The following is a 14,708-nucleotide window of genomic DNA, read 5'->3' as shown; positions in this document are numbered from 1 at the left end:
AAATTACACTGGTGTTCAATTTAATCCTAAGAAAAACTTGGTATGTTATTTTGTTGTTGGATACAATACAAAAAAAGGCTGATTCTATGTCTAAAAATTTGACCTGAACTGCCATATTTAACCAGGTTGGTTTTTTGATATGTACCTAATGAATTGCATCCTATAAATAAATTGAACTGGGTATATTACAGGGAACAGAAATGGTTTTTAATGGATATAGTTGCCAGTCTGATGGTTGAATCAGGAAAAAAAAGTGAACATAAGATGTGAACCATCAAATTAGCACTGTCTTTATAAGCTGAACATTCACTTCATTCTCTAATAAATATGAATAATTTTGGCACTGAAAGCAAGAGTTAATTTATAGCATATAATGCAGTGACTTTTTTTATGTGAACAATCAGAGGTTGTTTATCATCATTTCCTTGGACAGTTTTATTTAAGAAATCCACATCATGTGGAAGATGCACATTTTTCAACATCTATTTGATCAGGTCAATAGACAACGTATTATAAGAATTTTTAAAATGAAGATTATTTAAATATGATTAATTTTATTTTGATTTATTAATGTATGTTCACAATGCAATTTTTTTTTTCTGGCACAAGTGGAAACTTCATTGTTAGGTGTATGATTATAGATTAGGTATAAAACCTCTGTGATCCCACTGAAATCAATTAATCCACTCAAACATACAATTAATAAGATTAGGATCTTAGGCATTTCTGTGACAGACAGTGGTATAGACTAGTACATTGTTTATTCCATCTTCCATTATATCTTAAAATTAAGTGTAGCAGTTTCTGAAACACTTCTACTAAATTATTATCGTGTAAAGTAGTTGCCAGATAATACTGTAAATTTTCCCCACAGTCTGTCTTTAGTGCTAATGTTTGTTGTATCTTAGCTGTTTTTTGTATTGAATGTCCTCTATAAACCTTTTACTTCTGCACTTTTAGAAGCATTTATAAATTTTATTGGTGTTTCTCCACCAAGATCTTCATAGGCAATACATCATGCAACAAGAACGCTTGTTCTATTGGCATGATAATAGCTTCTGTCACACTAACCCTAGTGTTGTGTAGGCAAAACAGATTGCATCCTCTCAGAGCAGCTTCTTTATAATCTTCCTGAGTAGGCTCCTAATTTGAGTCTTTGCCTAGATGTCGTTACTGTTTTGCCCTTGTGGATTTAGAGGATTCTTGCATCACAGTGTTCTCCAGTTGTAGTTTCCACGCAAAAATACCAACAGCCTGCAAAGCCTTCTTTCTGAGCCTTGTGCCCCCTGTAGGTATCCTACATCACATGTTGATAAATTGAAATAATAGTGAGCTGCTACTGGACTCAGTGGAACTGTCGTTACCTCTTTGTTTAGCCTCACTTTACAGCCCTTGTCAGAACACACTGTCCCAACTACGACCATTACTCACCTTGAATTTTCCTGTCAAGTTTTCATCTAGGGTTCAATTTGCAAAGGGGACTTCTTGAATCACGATTGCTTTTCTGGCCCCAGTCCAGGCATTTCTTCCAGATAAAACTTCCCTCTTAACTGTATTACTAGTGTCCTGTTGCATCCCTCCTAACAGGAGAGAACCTGGTGTTACTGCATTACTTCTAATTCTGCCTGCATACTAGCAAGTGCGTTCCCTTCTCTACCTCTCATCTCCATGTATCTTGCATTCTCCAGGAAGACAGTCTCGTTGATTTTTGCTTTCCAGATGTTCATTGATGCCCAGTTAACATTTTAGTTTTCAATAGCAATGTGAGCCTGTGGGCCTGGTTTTAATTCACACTAACAATATTTGGTTCTTTTTACCAGCAGTTGCAGTTTCTGGAGAAAAAGAGGATCTTCATTATTTTTGGAAACTATAATCTCTTGCAGTGAGAAGGACACAAACATCTGAGATTTAATTCCATTTGGTTCTTCCTAGTTCAGTGTATATAGAAATTTAGAGCTGAAACAAAATACAAAATATTTTCAGCATGTCTACATAGGAAAAGGTTCTTGTCACCTGACTTTTCAGAAAGATTGGTGGAAAATCTTTTGTTGGGCTTTTATTTTTGTAATTCGTGTACAGAGTGGCTAGAAACTTTGTCAGTTGAGAAATAAGTGTTAACAGCTTTTTATTTTTCCTGTACAACGTCAACGTATTCTGCAGCTTAAAATTGGTGCCTTAAAGTAAAACGATCCACTTGAGTAAGAATGAAAATAACCTAGCTCTTTTCTTTCTGACCTGATTAAAATAGATTTTGAAAAAATTGCCATCAGACATTTTAATTAACATGTATTGTTTGTATAATAATTTCAAACTCTGTCTTTTTGTCTTTGTCCATTTGTTTTGGTTTGTTGGTTTTTTTTTTCCTGTCACTTATTTTTCTGTTCTAATCATTTTCAAACTGGGATGTGTAGGTGGCAGTAGGGGAAGTAGTGAAAGTGACCAATGGGGAACATCTCCCAGCTGATCTCATCAGTCTGTCATCAAGGTTAGAATAAACTAGTTGCACAGGATACGTGTATGTGGGTCCTCGTATACCAAATATGAAGAACACTGCTATGCTGACAGTCTTTGCTTTGCTGTTCACCTTTCTTCAACAAAACCCACACATGTAAATTAGAAGGGGTTCCTTTGATAAAAGTACAGATCATAAAAGTGTAAATACATGATAACACTCCAAGAAATGAAAATTTCTTTGTCCTCTTTGTTTTTACACTATCCTCGTGAAATTTTATCAGACAAGTTGTCATTATATAAACACACAGTAAAACTCCAGTATAAATATGTGTTTAATTCCTTAGAGCAAATTAAGAAGAAGATACATGTTTATACCAACCCACTGTTTTCAGCAAAGAATATAGTTTCATGTTGGTAGGACTGGTAGAGGACCCTCTGCACAAACTTGGATGTTGCACAGTCTCTGCTGCATGCAGTGGCAAAAGCAGCGCTGTTCTTGTGTATTGTGACAAAATGCATGTTTCTTAGACACGTAAGCTTTATGCTGTTGTCTGCACTGTTACCGCACTTTGTTTTTCCCTAACAAATCAATGGGCCTGCCTTGATCTATCTGTAACTTACTTCAGAGGTCACTGCTATCTGCTACAGTAATTACAATTAAGCATGTGTTGCAATTCAGATGTCTTTGCTGCCTTAGTCTTTTACAAGTGCTTCACAAAAAATATTACTTGTTTTTTATTAACTGATAAAAATGCTAGAATTGTAATGTTTTGTACAGGTGATTCCATCCAAACAATCTAAAAAGAAGTTATTTATGTTTTTAGAAAAGTTTTGCCAAGAAAACGGTAGCCTGAAAGCAATTTATGATCATGATTTATCACATTTTAATGCTTTTGCTTTACAAAATTGGGTTAGAATAATAACTTTATCCTGCAATCTAAAACTAAGTCACCTATCAGTAGCCACTGTTTCATTAATACAAAAAATTTTAAAAAGCACTCGATGCTTGCATTTCGTGCTAGAAAGAAGGAAAATATTAGAAGTTTTAAAGTGGTGTAGAGGAGTAAACCTTTATTTTTTTAAGTTGTAAGGGGGTTTTATGACTCATTTGATCCTTTACAGGATCAAAACTTCTTTCTATTGTAGTTGTAAGTAATAGGTGCTCTGTCTTCATACCCAGAAAATGGGAGCTGACTGGAGTAATTCAGAAACCCTGACCTGTTAGACCTGTTCTTTTTTACTATTTGCAGAAAAGTAATTTTGTCCTTTTGTATCTCTTTTTTTTCATAGTTGTTAGTTCTGTAATGGTTGTAATATGATTTAAAGTCTAAAAGTATTTTACAAAGTATGGAATCGCTGCTGTGTCCCAGGCCAAAAAATTTTATTGAAAAAATTAAACGCAAGCATTCAGCCATTTATCAATATGTGTCAAATAGATGAACCATTCAAGTAGTAATGTTCTACATAAACTTAAAACTTTTAATTTGTAAAAAAGCTTCTTAAATTGCATAGAGGACATATCTAAAAAACTGTATGATGTTATCCATAATTTAGACTCTCTTTATAAGAGAACCATTTACAAGAAAACTTTTACATCTAAACTACTGCTGCCCACAGTAGTAGGCACTACAAACACACTATACTTGTGCTTGTATCTTAATTAATCTCATGTTAAAACACACAAAATTGCTGCTGTGTACAGCATTTTTAGCAGTGTTTCATCTAAGAATAGGTTTTGGCAAACTTTTCTGAAAATGTAACGTGCTGTTGTTCACAGGTTTGGCTGTAAATGTTCTAGTTCTGGAGATTTGATAAGAGAAAGAAAAACCTGATGGCATAAATAGGTATTAAAAGATTGCAGGAAATCCATGGATTTTGACATGATTTAAAATTAAGGATTATTTTTTTTCTTAATAGTGAACCACAGGCTATGTGCTACATCGAAACATCTAACTTAGATGGTGAGACAAACTTAAAAATTCGACAGGTAGGAATTTAATTTTTTGAGAATATTACTAATATTATTTTCATCTATTATTGCTTATAAAAACATTTTATGACATTAATGGTCGTTTTAGAAGACTGAAAGTTTAGTAGTTTGAATAAAAAGCTGTGCATTATTGACATCATTAAAGTTTTTGTTCAATTAATCAAGTAGAAGGAGGTAATGGTTACTCCTAAGCCATGTTTTATGCTTTATGTTAGGGCTTTCCTTTGGGAAAATAGGTAGAAATATTAGTAGTTTGGGTATTGGTTTTGTTTTTAGAGGATAGATGAGGGAGCAGCCCTGCAGAAAAAAGCTGATGGTGCCGGTATTATCCTTCAGGGGTAGGTAGGGAATAGCAGTCTCTATGCAGGGGTGTTCTTGCTGAGCTATATGATTGGTTATGCCCCGTCTTCATGGTGTTTTAAGATACCAAAGTGACTTTTTCACTGTGTGTAACATCCAGTAGCATGACAGCAAAGTGTAGTAATCCCATTTTGCTACCATAGTGCAAGACTGGAAAACCAGTATCCCTGTCAGATTTACAATACATAGAATGATATAGTGGAAAGTGATTTTAATGTCATGACAAATTAATTTTTTTTACAGGGTTTGCCACTAACAGCAGACATAAAGGACATAGAAAGCTTGATGAGACTTTCAGGCAGAATTGAATGTGAGAGCCCAAACCGACATCTGTATGACTTTGTTGGAAACATCAGACTGGATGGGCATGGGTATGTAAATTCAAGGAAGATGTCAGGAGAGTCAGGCTATCAGTAGATAGATGTGTTGTTAAACTACTGAAGTTAAAATATGAATAGTAAAGTCTTTATTCTGTTAAGACTAGAGAGGTAAACATCTTTTCTGATGTATTTTATTAGATTTTATTCATTTCAAAAAACCCAAGAGGGATAAAACCTTACTTCTAATGTGTACAACTTGAGTTTTTATACTTAGCTGACCTTCAGAAAGCAATAGCTATTAATAATAGAAGGGAGTTTTAATCAAATTGTGATAGTTATAGAATATGTACCTGGTAACTCACTACTTAAGCATCTCATTCCTTGCCTGTTAACTTTCTAGCACAGAAGCTGAATAGGAGTAGTTTCTTATCTGTTTTTACTGTTGTTTTCTTCCGTTTGTCTAAGACTAGAGTGGAACTGAGTCCATTGCTATATACTTCTAATTTTTCTAATTTGGTAGCTGAAAAGACGTTTAATACTTCAGCTTACTGAAAGTATGTTTCTGTAAAAAATAGACCACCTCAGTGCAACTACAACATACATGCTTGTAAAACTGCTTCAAAAATTCTTAAAATACTTAAGTGCTTACCAAATACCAATATTTGGAGTCTTCTATGGGTTTGAACCAAATGTGGTACATTAGGACTATAAAATTCATTATGAGATCCAGAATTGTTCAGTCCTTCATTCCCAAAGATTTACAGGATTTCTTTTTTATTTGGTAGGCATTTATTTCTCCATATATAGTATTACTCATGTTTGTGATTTTAGACTGATATATATCTATATATATATATGTAGTGCTAACTAATTATCAAATACATTTTTTTCCCTTAATATTCCATTTTTTATTTACTGATTTCTTACAGATGCATTCCGGGAGTTTTCAGTCGCAAGAGTGTGGATCTATTATAATTCCACTGTACTTGTCGTTAAGAAGAGAAAATCATTTACCTGTAATTCTTCTCTGAAGGTAATGGTTATAATAGATCCACACATTCATCCTTCCTCCCTGGCTAGAGGGAAAAACATACTTTTCTTTTTAATCTAATTATTTAACTTTAAAATCTGATTTTAAAAAGAAACATTGAATATGCTGATGGCTATTATGCCTCAAGAATGTGTAGGAGCATGCCATCTGCTGGTCAAGCAATTTGTCATTTGGGAAATTCAGTTTTGGAATATTTTGAATATAGTTCCTGTGTAGTAGGATAGTTCCAAAAGTGTGGCTCTAATATAATATTTACCTTCAGTGAAAAAGAATTGCAGGTAAGTAACTCTTTTTGGATCCTGACTTTATTTCCAACCAGAAAAATCAGGGATGACTTCTCTTTCTTCCTGTATTAGAGGTAGCACAGATTCATCTAACTGGTATTTATTTATCCAGATCTTTAAAACCTTCCCACCAGATTATGTAGATCCAGTGGTTATGATTTCCATTTTATCCACTACCACCTTAACATTTTTGCAGAAGCAATAGAGGACATTGAAAATTTATCTCCCTCTTCTTTCCCTTTAGATAAAACATTTATGTCACTCCAATGAGTTATTTGGTTGACATTTTCAGTCTTTTCTTTTTTCCTTTTTTCCTTTTATGGGAGAGCAATTAAAATACCCAAAGGTTCTCTTTTTTTTAATTCTGGATACTCAGTGTTCAAGAAGGTAGAACTCCACTACAATTATTTTGCCGTTGGGGTAAATTTGTGGACTAAAAGAGGCTGGAAAGGTTTTCTTCCTCAGTTTTTGAGTGAGTTAACTCTTATCTCCAAAGTGTGCAGCTGTCTGTTACGCTCATGAATATATAGAAGCACGTCAGCTTCATTATAGTCAATGAAGACAATTGGCTGGAGACAGGAGAAAAGTTCTTTAGCCTGGACAAATTTGAAATTATGATTAGACAATGGCTCAGAGAACAAGGGTGAGCAAGTTGAAAACAAGGGCAGATACTGGTTATCCACATCTAAAGTAAGCATTTTCCTGGAGACATTGTTAAGAAATTTGAGTAAGAGTGAATTATGCTTGCTAAGAAAAACACTTTGGTATGTAAGCTTTCAAATGTGTCTTAAGAAGTTACTGGCTCTTATTATACCCTTGACAGCCCTGGCAGGAAAGTATGCTTTCAGGTATTTCCCCATTGAGAACATCCCTTACTGAATACAACCCAAATGTGTTGCTAAGGAGTCATTAGTTACATACATAGCATGCAAGAAGAATTAGATGAGTTGGGCCAGTTTTGAGAAGACTGACGCCAGGAAATAGAGACCTGAGAGCTCTGTCGAGTCATCGCACTGTCACCTCATTAGAGAGTGGGGAGTGTTCACAATGTTGAGGACCAGTAACATTACACCTGGCTGATCTGGGCTTTCTATGCCCCTGGTTGTTTTGCTGCCTGTTCTCAGCAACTTAGTCTGTATGCCAGTTCTGCTAGAGACAAATCCCAGTGACTGCAATCCCAGTTCTCTTCTGATTGTCTTCCCATTAACAGACCCCTGAGGATAAATTCCTGTGCCAAGTTGGAGAACAATACCCTTTTGAGAGCCAGCATCCTGTGGAAAAAAGGATCAAGGGGGCCTGCAATAGAAAGGACTTGACTGTGTATTTTTCACAGTTTGTAACGGGGGGACAAAGAGGGAGATCAGGAAGTGGCAGGAAGAGTCTTAGAATTCACCTGGCTCTTCATGAAGTACAAGAATTAAGAGTGGAGGGTTTTGACTTCTGCCTTCCTAGACTCTTGTATTAGTAGAAGGGACAGAAAGTATTTTGTCATTCCGGAGAAGGTCCGTAGTTGAAAAGGTGTCCAGTTTATCTGTGGGAGACTTGCATATAACCAGAGAAAGTTATTTTTCTTTCATCATCTGTGACATTCATGTTAGTGTATCTAGTCTTGGAATGAGAGGTAATCCATTCCTTAACTGAAATGTCTACATATCGTGCAGATGGATGGTCCAAAAGTCTTAGAATTATTCTGATCACGGAATGCAAATAAATAAATATAAGCACAGAAACAGTCTTTGCAAACAGGAGTCTCTCTTAATGATTATTGTCTAATTCGAACCCCAGCAGTTCCTTTCATACTTGAAAGGATATTTATTCTTTTAATTTTGCCGTGATACAAACGCATCTCAAATGGAAGAGTGGCACAGTTTAGATTAGAGAGCAAGTAAATCTTGGTATGTTTTATAGTTCAGATTTCTTTTCTGATTCCTTCTTTTGATGAAGTGCCCGTACCTGGGAATTGTTTTCCATGGCAATATCATTCAACATTTCAGTTCCTGAAACATACTTAGTTGATGGGGAGAATGATTCCTTAAACAGTCAGTATGCTTCGTGCTAGTTCCCTAGGAAGTAAGTGGGCCAAGTTGTAGTGGGGTGGTGTTTGTTAGTCATTAGGTTTTTATGAAAAAGCGCTCAAGTATTTTTCCAGATTTAATTTTTTTTCTCTTAGTTTCTGGAAGAACTGATTCCAAAAACCTGTGTTGCCTTTGTTAATTTTAGGGGAGGAAGGATGTGTTTTTTTCCTCTTTACTTGCAGTCTTGAATCTTAAAAGCTTGTGTCTGAGAGGAGGGAAGGGGACTTGACCATCCAAAAGAAATTATTACCAGAAACTTACTCACTGAGACTTTGTGCTGCCAGAAAGGTTACCAAATATCATGGCTTCCTCAGACTCTTTATAGCTTATGTACCAGAGATACATAATGAGAGAGTTACTGTCATTAAGCAATTTATTTATTTCTTTATTTATGGTCTTAACAATGTGTTGGTTTCAAACAACTGTAGAGGTTATAGTTTTAGGTAAGAATGCCAAACACCAGAGCGCTATTGAAAAATCTGAACTGCTAGCTGATATTTATAGAAAGAAAAGTGTCAAAATAATGTATTGTTTGACCCAGGAAGAGAATAACAATTATCTAAAATTTTAATATTATAAGAAAAATCTGAGCTGCAGTATTTGTATGAAGTCAGCTGTCTGAATTGGAGACAGTTAAATTAAATGTTTCCAACGTCTTTTGAGGTTTTGTTGCTCATTTGCTTGGCACAGTTCTAAAAGTGTGACATTTACCTGATTTTGCAATTTAAAGAAGGTGCAGGAAATAGTGTTATGAATTTTAAATAGTTACTCATGTTCATAAAGGATATTTATTTCACTGGAAGGCTGGATTAAGTTGAGAGCAGAAAATTATTTCATTTGAAAACTGCTTTGGAAAATCAATTTTGTAAGAGTACACTTAGGAAAAAGCTGTGTAATCATAGATCGCAGGAAAATTAGCCTTTTTTGGTTGCGGTATGCTTGATTAGTAGTGCCATATCAAAATTAGTAGTCCATAGTTAAAATCGAGTGGTAAGTTAATATTTTTGCCAACTTAAATTTTTGGACTTGCTTTTAACTGTTAAGGTTTCTCTCTGTCAACACTCCCAAAAAGTTAACTCCAAAAATTAGGTTCCTAGCATATTTACAATAATTGTCTAGATTTCAAGAAATTAGTTTTAACAGCTGCTGGTTACATTTATTCATTGATACTGATTGCTTCAGTGCTAAAATATAAAACTTCTTCCTTCTAGTACTGTTCCATTGGGATCTGATCAGATTCTGCTACGAGGAGCTCAGTTGAGAAATACTCAGTGGGTTCATGGGATAGTTGTCTATACGGGACATGACACAAAACTTATGCAGGTTTGTCACTTGGATTTTCTCTTAATTATCTGTTTTGTTACCTTATTATGCCGTCCAACAGCACAGAAGATCCTTTCAGGAAATATGGCTAGATTCAGTACAGTAGTTAAAATGTCAGTAATAGAGCATCTTTCTTATGAAGGAAACCAAATAAAAATAAAGCAATTTCTTGTTATTATTAGTCACTTAGCCACAAAGTAGTTTTTCCACTAGTAAGCATATTTGGTGATTTTTGTAACTTGTGCTTTGAAAACTATTTTATTAGCAAGTTGGATCATTATAGTTTGCCTGTTCATCTGTTTTTTATTTTTGACTGCTCCTAAAACTGTCCTGTTGTGGAGCTTGCTTTCAAGTACAAAGGTAAGCATTCTTGTCAGAAGACAATGTGAAACTTTATTTGCTAAATGAGGAGGGAAGAGAACCATTCTCAAGTGTGAAGTTACTTCTGCTAGCACTGTTTGAAATCAAAACTGAGATGCATTTGTTAAGAAAAAAGAATGCTTTTAGATTGATCATGCATGTCTCATGCTTTTCTGATTTGTAAAACAGTTATTTGAAAAAGTTTGTATTAGCAGTTGTCTTCTGTAGCACTGATAATATGCACATTCATTTTTAATGTTTACCGTAGCTGTTGCTGTTAGGAGTGTTCTGTGTGATTGTTCAAATGGCTTGTGACACAAATCTAAAGCTCAAATTCATGGATTTGTGAGCTGCTTTTTTTTTTTTCTTTGGAGTGAAAGTTATGCTATTTATGATGATGATGTATTTGGGAGAGTATTTAGAAAAGGAGGCAGTAACATGTAATTTGAAAAGCAAGAACTGTATGTACCCCTTCTAATATTTAAAAGGCACTTTTGTTTTTTGTCTTTTGCAGAATTCAACAAGTCCACCCCTTAAAATGTCTAATGTGGAACGAATTACAAACATTCAGATTTTGATTCTGTTCTGCATCCTTATTGCCATGTCTTTGATCTGCTCAATTGGTTCAGCTATATGGAATCGAAGGCATACTGGAAGAGACTGGTATCTTGATCTAAATTGTAAGATGTAAAAAAATATATTTTAGTGTTCAGTTGTCTTTCATATTTGGAAAGGATGATTGCCGTCCTTTACACACTGTGGTTTTTTCAGTCTTTATTCGTTGTTGACTAAAGTCATTAGGCTAGGTATATCACAGCAAGTATGAAATTTACTTTACTGTGACATCTGAGCTCTTGCTAAATTCAGGAAGTTTGTTGTTTGCCTCTATGTCTTTCAGCCGCTACATCTCTGCCGCTCAGCAAGGTCTGTATCAGCGTTCCGCTGGCATAAACAGTCAGCTTCCTAGACATCAGGCTAAAGCTGTTCTCCGCTATTACCAATGGATTATATTTAAAGCTGCAGTGACTTTTTTGAATTTTTAAAGCCCTTCATCCCAGGAAATGATGCTGTGGGTCATTTTTACTCTACAGGGATCTAACTAACTATCAAGTGCCAACATCAAATCTTAGCAGACTGCTCCTGGAGAAGATAAAAGAGCCACAAAAGATCTCATCTAACATACCGTACTGGGCAACTGTACTCACAGTGTGGATGCAAGGCAGTGTGATGTTGTGTGGGCCTTCACGGCAGCATGCAACATACAGACATAATTTGACCCTCCATGAGGGAACTAGATTTAAAGGAAGTTTCGTAAATATACTTTGTGGTCAATTATTCATGTTTTCAGAATTTCTTCTGGTGGGCCTAGAGCCTTCTTTACATAGACAGTAGAAATAGAACTAGGCTTTCTGCTCCTGAAACAGCAGTCTTGAATACAAAGCCACTGAATGTGGTCATCATAGCGGTTATGGAGTGGTTTGGTCAGTTTTAAAAGAAAAATCTTACAGTTCTGATTTGAATGCACTCTCCTGAAGTATCTGTTGAACTAAACAGTTGTCTGCATTCATGATGAACTTTTGTTTATTGAGAACCCTGCTTCTTTTCTTTTCGATGCTGAGGAAGAAATTTAACTTTTGTATTGCCGTCGTGAAGTGGAAAAAAAGTGAAATTGTTAGTGGAATATTGACTGTTTCCAGTCGTATAAAAGGATAGCACTAGATGTGCTTTGTCTGATTCTTCTTTTCAGTGCATTTTTTTCTTCTGGGAAATATAAAGGTTTTCAGAATATAGTGGTTACCACAGTAGTGCAGCAGTTCAGATGCTGTTGTGGTTTAACACCATCTGGCAACTAAGAACCACACAGCTGCTCACTCACTCCCCTGTCCCATGGTGCGATGGAGAGGAGAATCAGGGGAAAAGGTAAAACCCATGGGTTGACGTAAGAACAATATTATAATTGTAATAATATAAAATAATTGTAGTGAAAAGGAGAGAGAAAGAATAAAACCCAAAAAAGAGAAAAAAATGAAAAGTGATGCACAGTGCAGCTGCTCAGCACCCACTGACCGATGCCCAGCCAGTCCCCAAGCAGCAGTTGGCAGCCCATGGCCAACCGCCACATGCATCCCAACCCTGCCCAATTTATATGCGGAGTGTGACATTTTATGGTATGGAATACCCCTTTGGCTAGCTCAGGTCAGCTGTCCTGGCTCTGCTCCCTCCCAGCTTCTTGTGCACCTGCTCACTGGCAGAACATAGGAAACTGAAAAGTCCTCGACTTAGAGTAAGCACTACTCAGCAACAACTAAAACATCAGTGTGTCGTCATTATTCTCATACTAAATCCAAAACACAGCTAACAGCCACTGAGAAAAAAACTAATTCTATCCCAGTTGAAACCAGGACAGGTGCTTTTGGTTTTATTCCTGGAAAAAAAAAAGAAACATAAAATAGCGGTCATTGATATTTTATGTGTTCCTCAAGTGATTATCCTTGTCAGTTCATTTTCTGATACATGCCCCATGACTAAATAAAACTGTGTTAGGTTTTGCATGGTATGCTCTTTAAGGCTGCATTCAGCTCATAGCTGTTCTTGTACCAGGTACTTTTAATATGTAAGAAGCAATTTATTCCACTTTCCTTTTAGTTATTTAATTTTTATGTGGTGGTGAAACAGGTTTCCAGCAGTGTCCCATCTTTCTGAATGCTGTCAGTATTTAGTTAGAACAGTCTGTTGCCTGTGGGTGACAAAAAAAGTAGTAATGTTAATAATAAATATCTTGAGTATTATTTTATTTACAGGTAGCAATAGGTATCAAGCTTAATTTAATCTTGGTAGTCATTATTGAGAGTAACAATGTCATGGTGAATGTTAGCTCTCTGGTCTTTTAGACTTGTACTTCATTTGATGCTGAGATTGGTATTAATGAATCAAAAACCTGCTTTCTTGGTTCTTGGAGTAACCACCAGATCCACGTTTCATAGGCAGTGGAAACCTGCCTGAGGCTGTTGTTCTTGGAGAGATCTTTGAATACAGAGAGACAGGCTACATCTTTTACCCTTTTGCCATACTGAAGAGCAGGTTGCGATGTCCCATTTGCATCCTCTCTGAGGTGCTACTACTAGAGTTATCTAAAACTTTAAAAGGGAAAAGTAGCATAGAACTACTTGTTACATTTGTTAATATTCGCATTTCCAATTCTTTTAAAACTTTCATGAAACTCTCTAATTTTCTCTCCTCATGTGGTATGAATTTACCTTTTTCTTAGTATTTTGCTGGCTTGAGGTAGGGAATCGGAAGGTATGAGGGTGGATGGAGAAAAAATGCATTCTGCTATAAATTTTCCCCTTTAAAAATGTAAAACTCTAAAATATGAAGTTTAGAATCTGATTGCTATATATAGATATTCCCAGATTATGATCTTAAAATGTGGCAAAAGAAGGAATGGCTGGTTAAGTTTGCTTTTCAGAAATTGGAGAAGATGGCAAAGAATTCTGAATTTTGAGCTCCACTTTATAACAGAGATCCCTAACTCTTATGAAGGTCATATTTGTAGGCAAGTGATACCATAATTAATTCTCAAATTTCTTCTTAGACACAGAACATTTTAAAAATCAGCAGTTAATGCAATACTCTGAATACACTATATACATTCTTTTAATTATGGTCTTAAATCTTTTTTGACTTTTTTTTTTTTTTTTTGGCAGATGGTGGAGCAAGCAACTTTGGATTGAATTTCTTGACTTTTATCATCCTATTCAATAACCTTATTCCAATCAGTTTGTTGGTTACACTTGAAGTCGTTAAATTTATCCAGGCATATTTCATAAATTGGGTAAATATTTTTCTTACAATATGTGATGACTTCTAAAATCAAGTGTTTTACAAGTGAAGTGTTTGATTGCTTGTCTATGTGTACAATTTCTTCAGGCTTTTTCTTAATACAAATGTATGCTTTTTATTTATTGTTACTGGAATCTGAGACGGTAGTAATAAATTGTTTTAAGTAGTGCTTTTATACATGCACCAAATGCTTTTGCAATACGTTTTTATGTGTTTTGTACTTTCTCATTGTTGGTACCCAGGTATCGGCTTCATCCAGAATAATCAGAAGAAAATTGTTTTGCGGTCCAGTGGAGTTTTTTTCCAGTTTCATTTCTTTTTTCTAAGCATAGCTCGTGTTTGGGGTTTTTTGGTATTTTGCTGATTTTTGCCACCATCATAGCTTAATGATTTTTTTTTTTTGTATAAACCTAATGTCAGTTAGTATTATCTCTTACAGAACATATAAAGATCATTTTGGCACCCTTTCAGGTTTTTTTCTTAATGAACTAATGGGGGAAAAGAAGGGTTTACTGTCTTTGGGGGGTGAGGTAGGGGGGGTGGGCAGGGAGGTATTTCCTTAAAGCCATGTAAGTGCTTTTAATAGCATGCCTTCAATTTTTCCAAATGCAAGTTATTCATAGCATTCTGAACTCTTTAATCTGATTC

The 14,708-nt window shown here is 35.4% G+C and overlaps 1 protein-coding gene across 4 annotated transcripts in view; it reads left to right on the top strand.

The window, feature by feature from the left end:
- ATP8A1 (ATPase phospholipid transporting 8A1) overlaps positions 1 to 14,708 on the top strand; it is a 117,310-nt gene that overhangs the window by 22,831 nt on the left and 79,771 nt on the right. For 3 of the 4 annotated variants that reach the window (XM_055794539.1, XM_055794537.1, XM_055794540.1), the window contains 5 exons: positions 4,372 to 4,441; positions 5,048 to 5,175; positions 9,746 to 9,857; positions 10,732 to 10,897; positions 13,925 to 14,052. In XM_055794539.1, the coding sequence (XP_055650514.1) occupies positions 4,372 to 4,441; positions 5,048 to 5,175; positions 9,746 to 9,857; positions 10,732 to 10,897; positions 13,925 to 14,052 (604 nt within the window). Of the gene's footprint in view, positions 1 to 2,411; positions 2,486 to 4,371; positions 4,442 to 5,047; positions 5,176 to 9,745; positions 9,858 to 10,731; positions 10,898 to 13,924; positions 14,053 to 14,708 lie in introns of all 4 variants that reach the window. The other variant, XM_055794538.1, reaches the window with a different exon arrangement.

Source organism: Falco peregrinus, chromosome 2 (genome assembly GCF_023634155.1).
Source record: "Falco peregrinus isolate bFalPer1 chromosome 2, bFalPer1.pri, whole genome shotgun sequence".
Lineage (NCBI taxonomy): Eukaryota > Metazoa > Chordata > Aves > Falconiformes > Falconidae > Falco > Falco peregrinus.
Note: the sequence above shows the minus strand (reverse complement) of the source record. Positions and strands in the feature narration are given on the sequence as shown.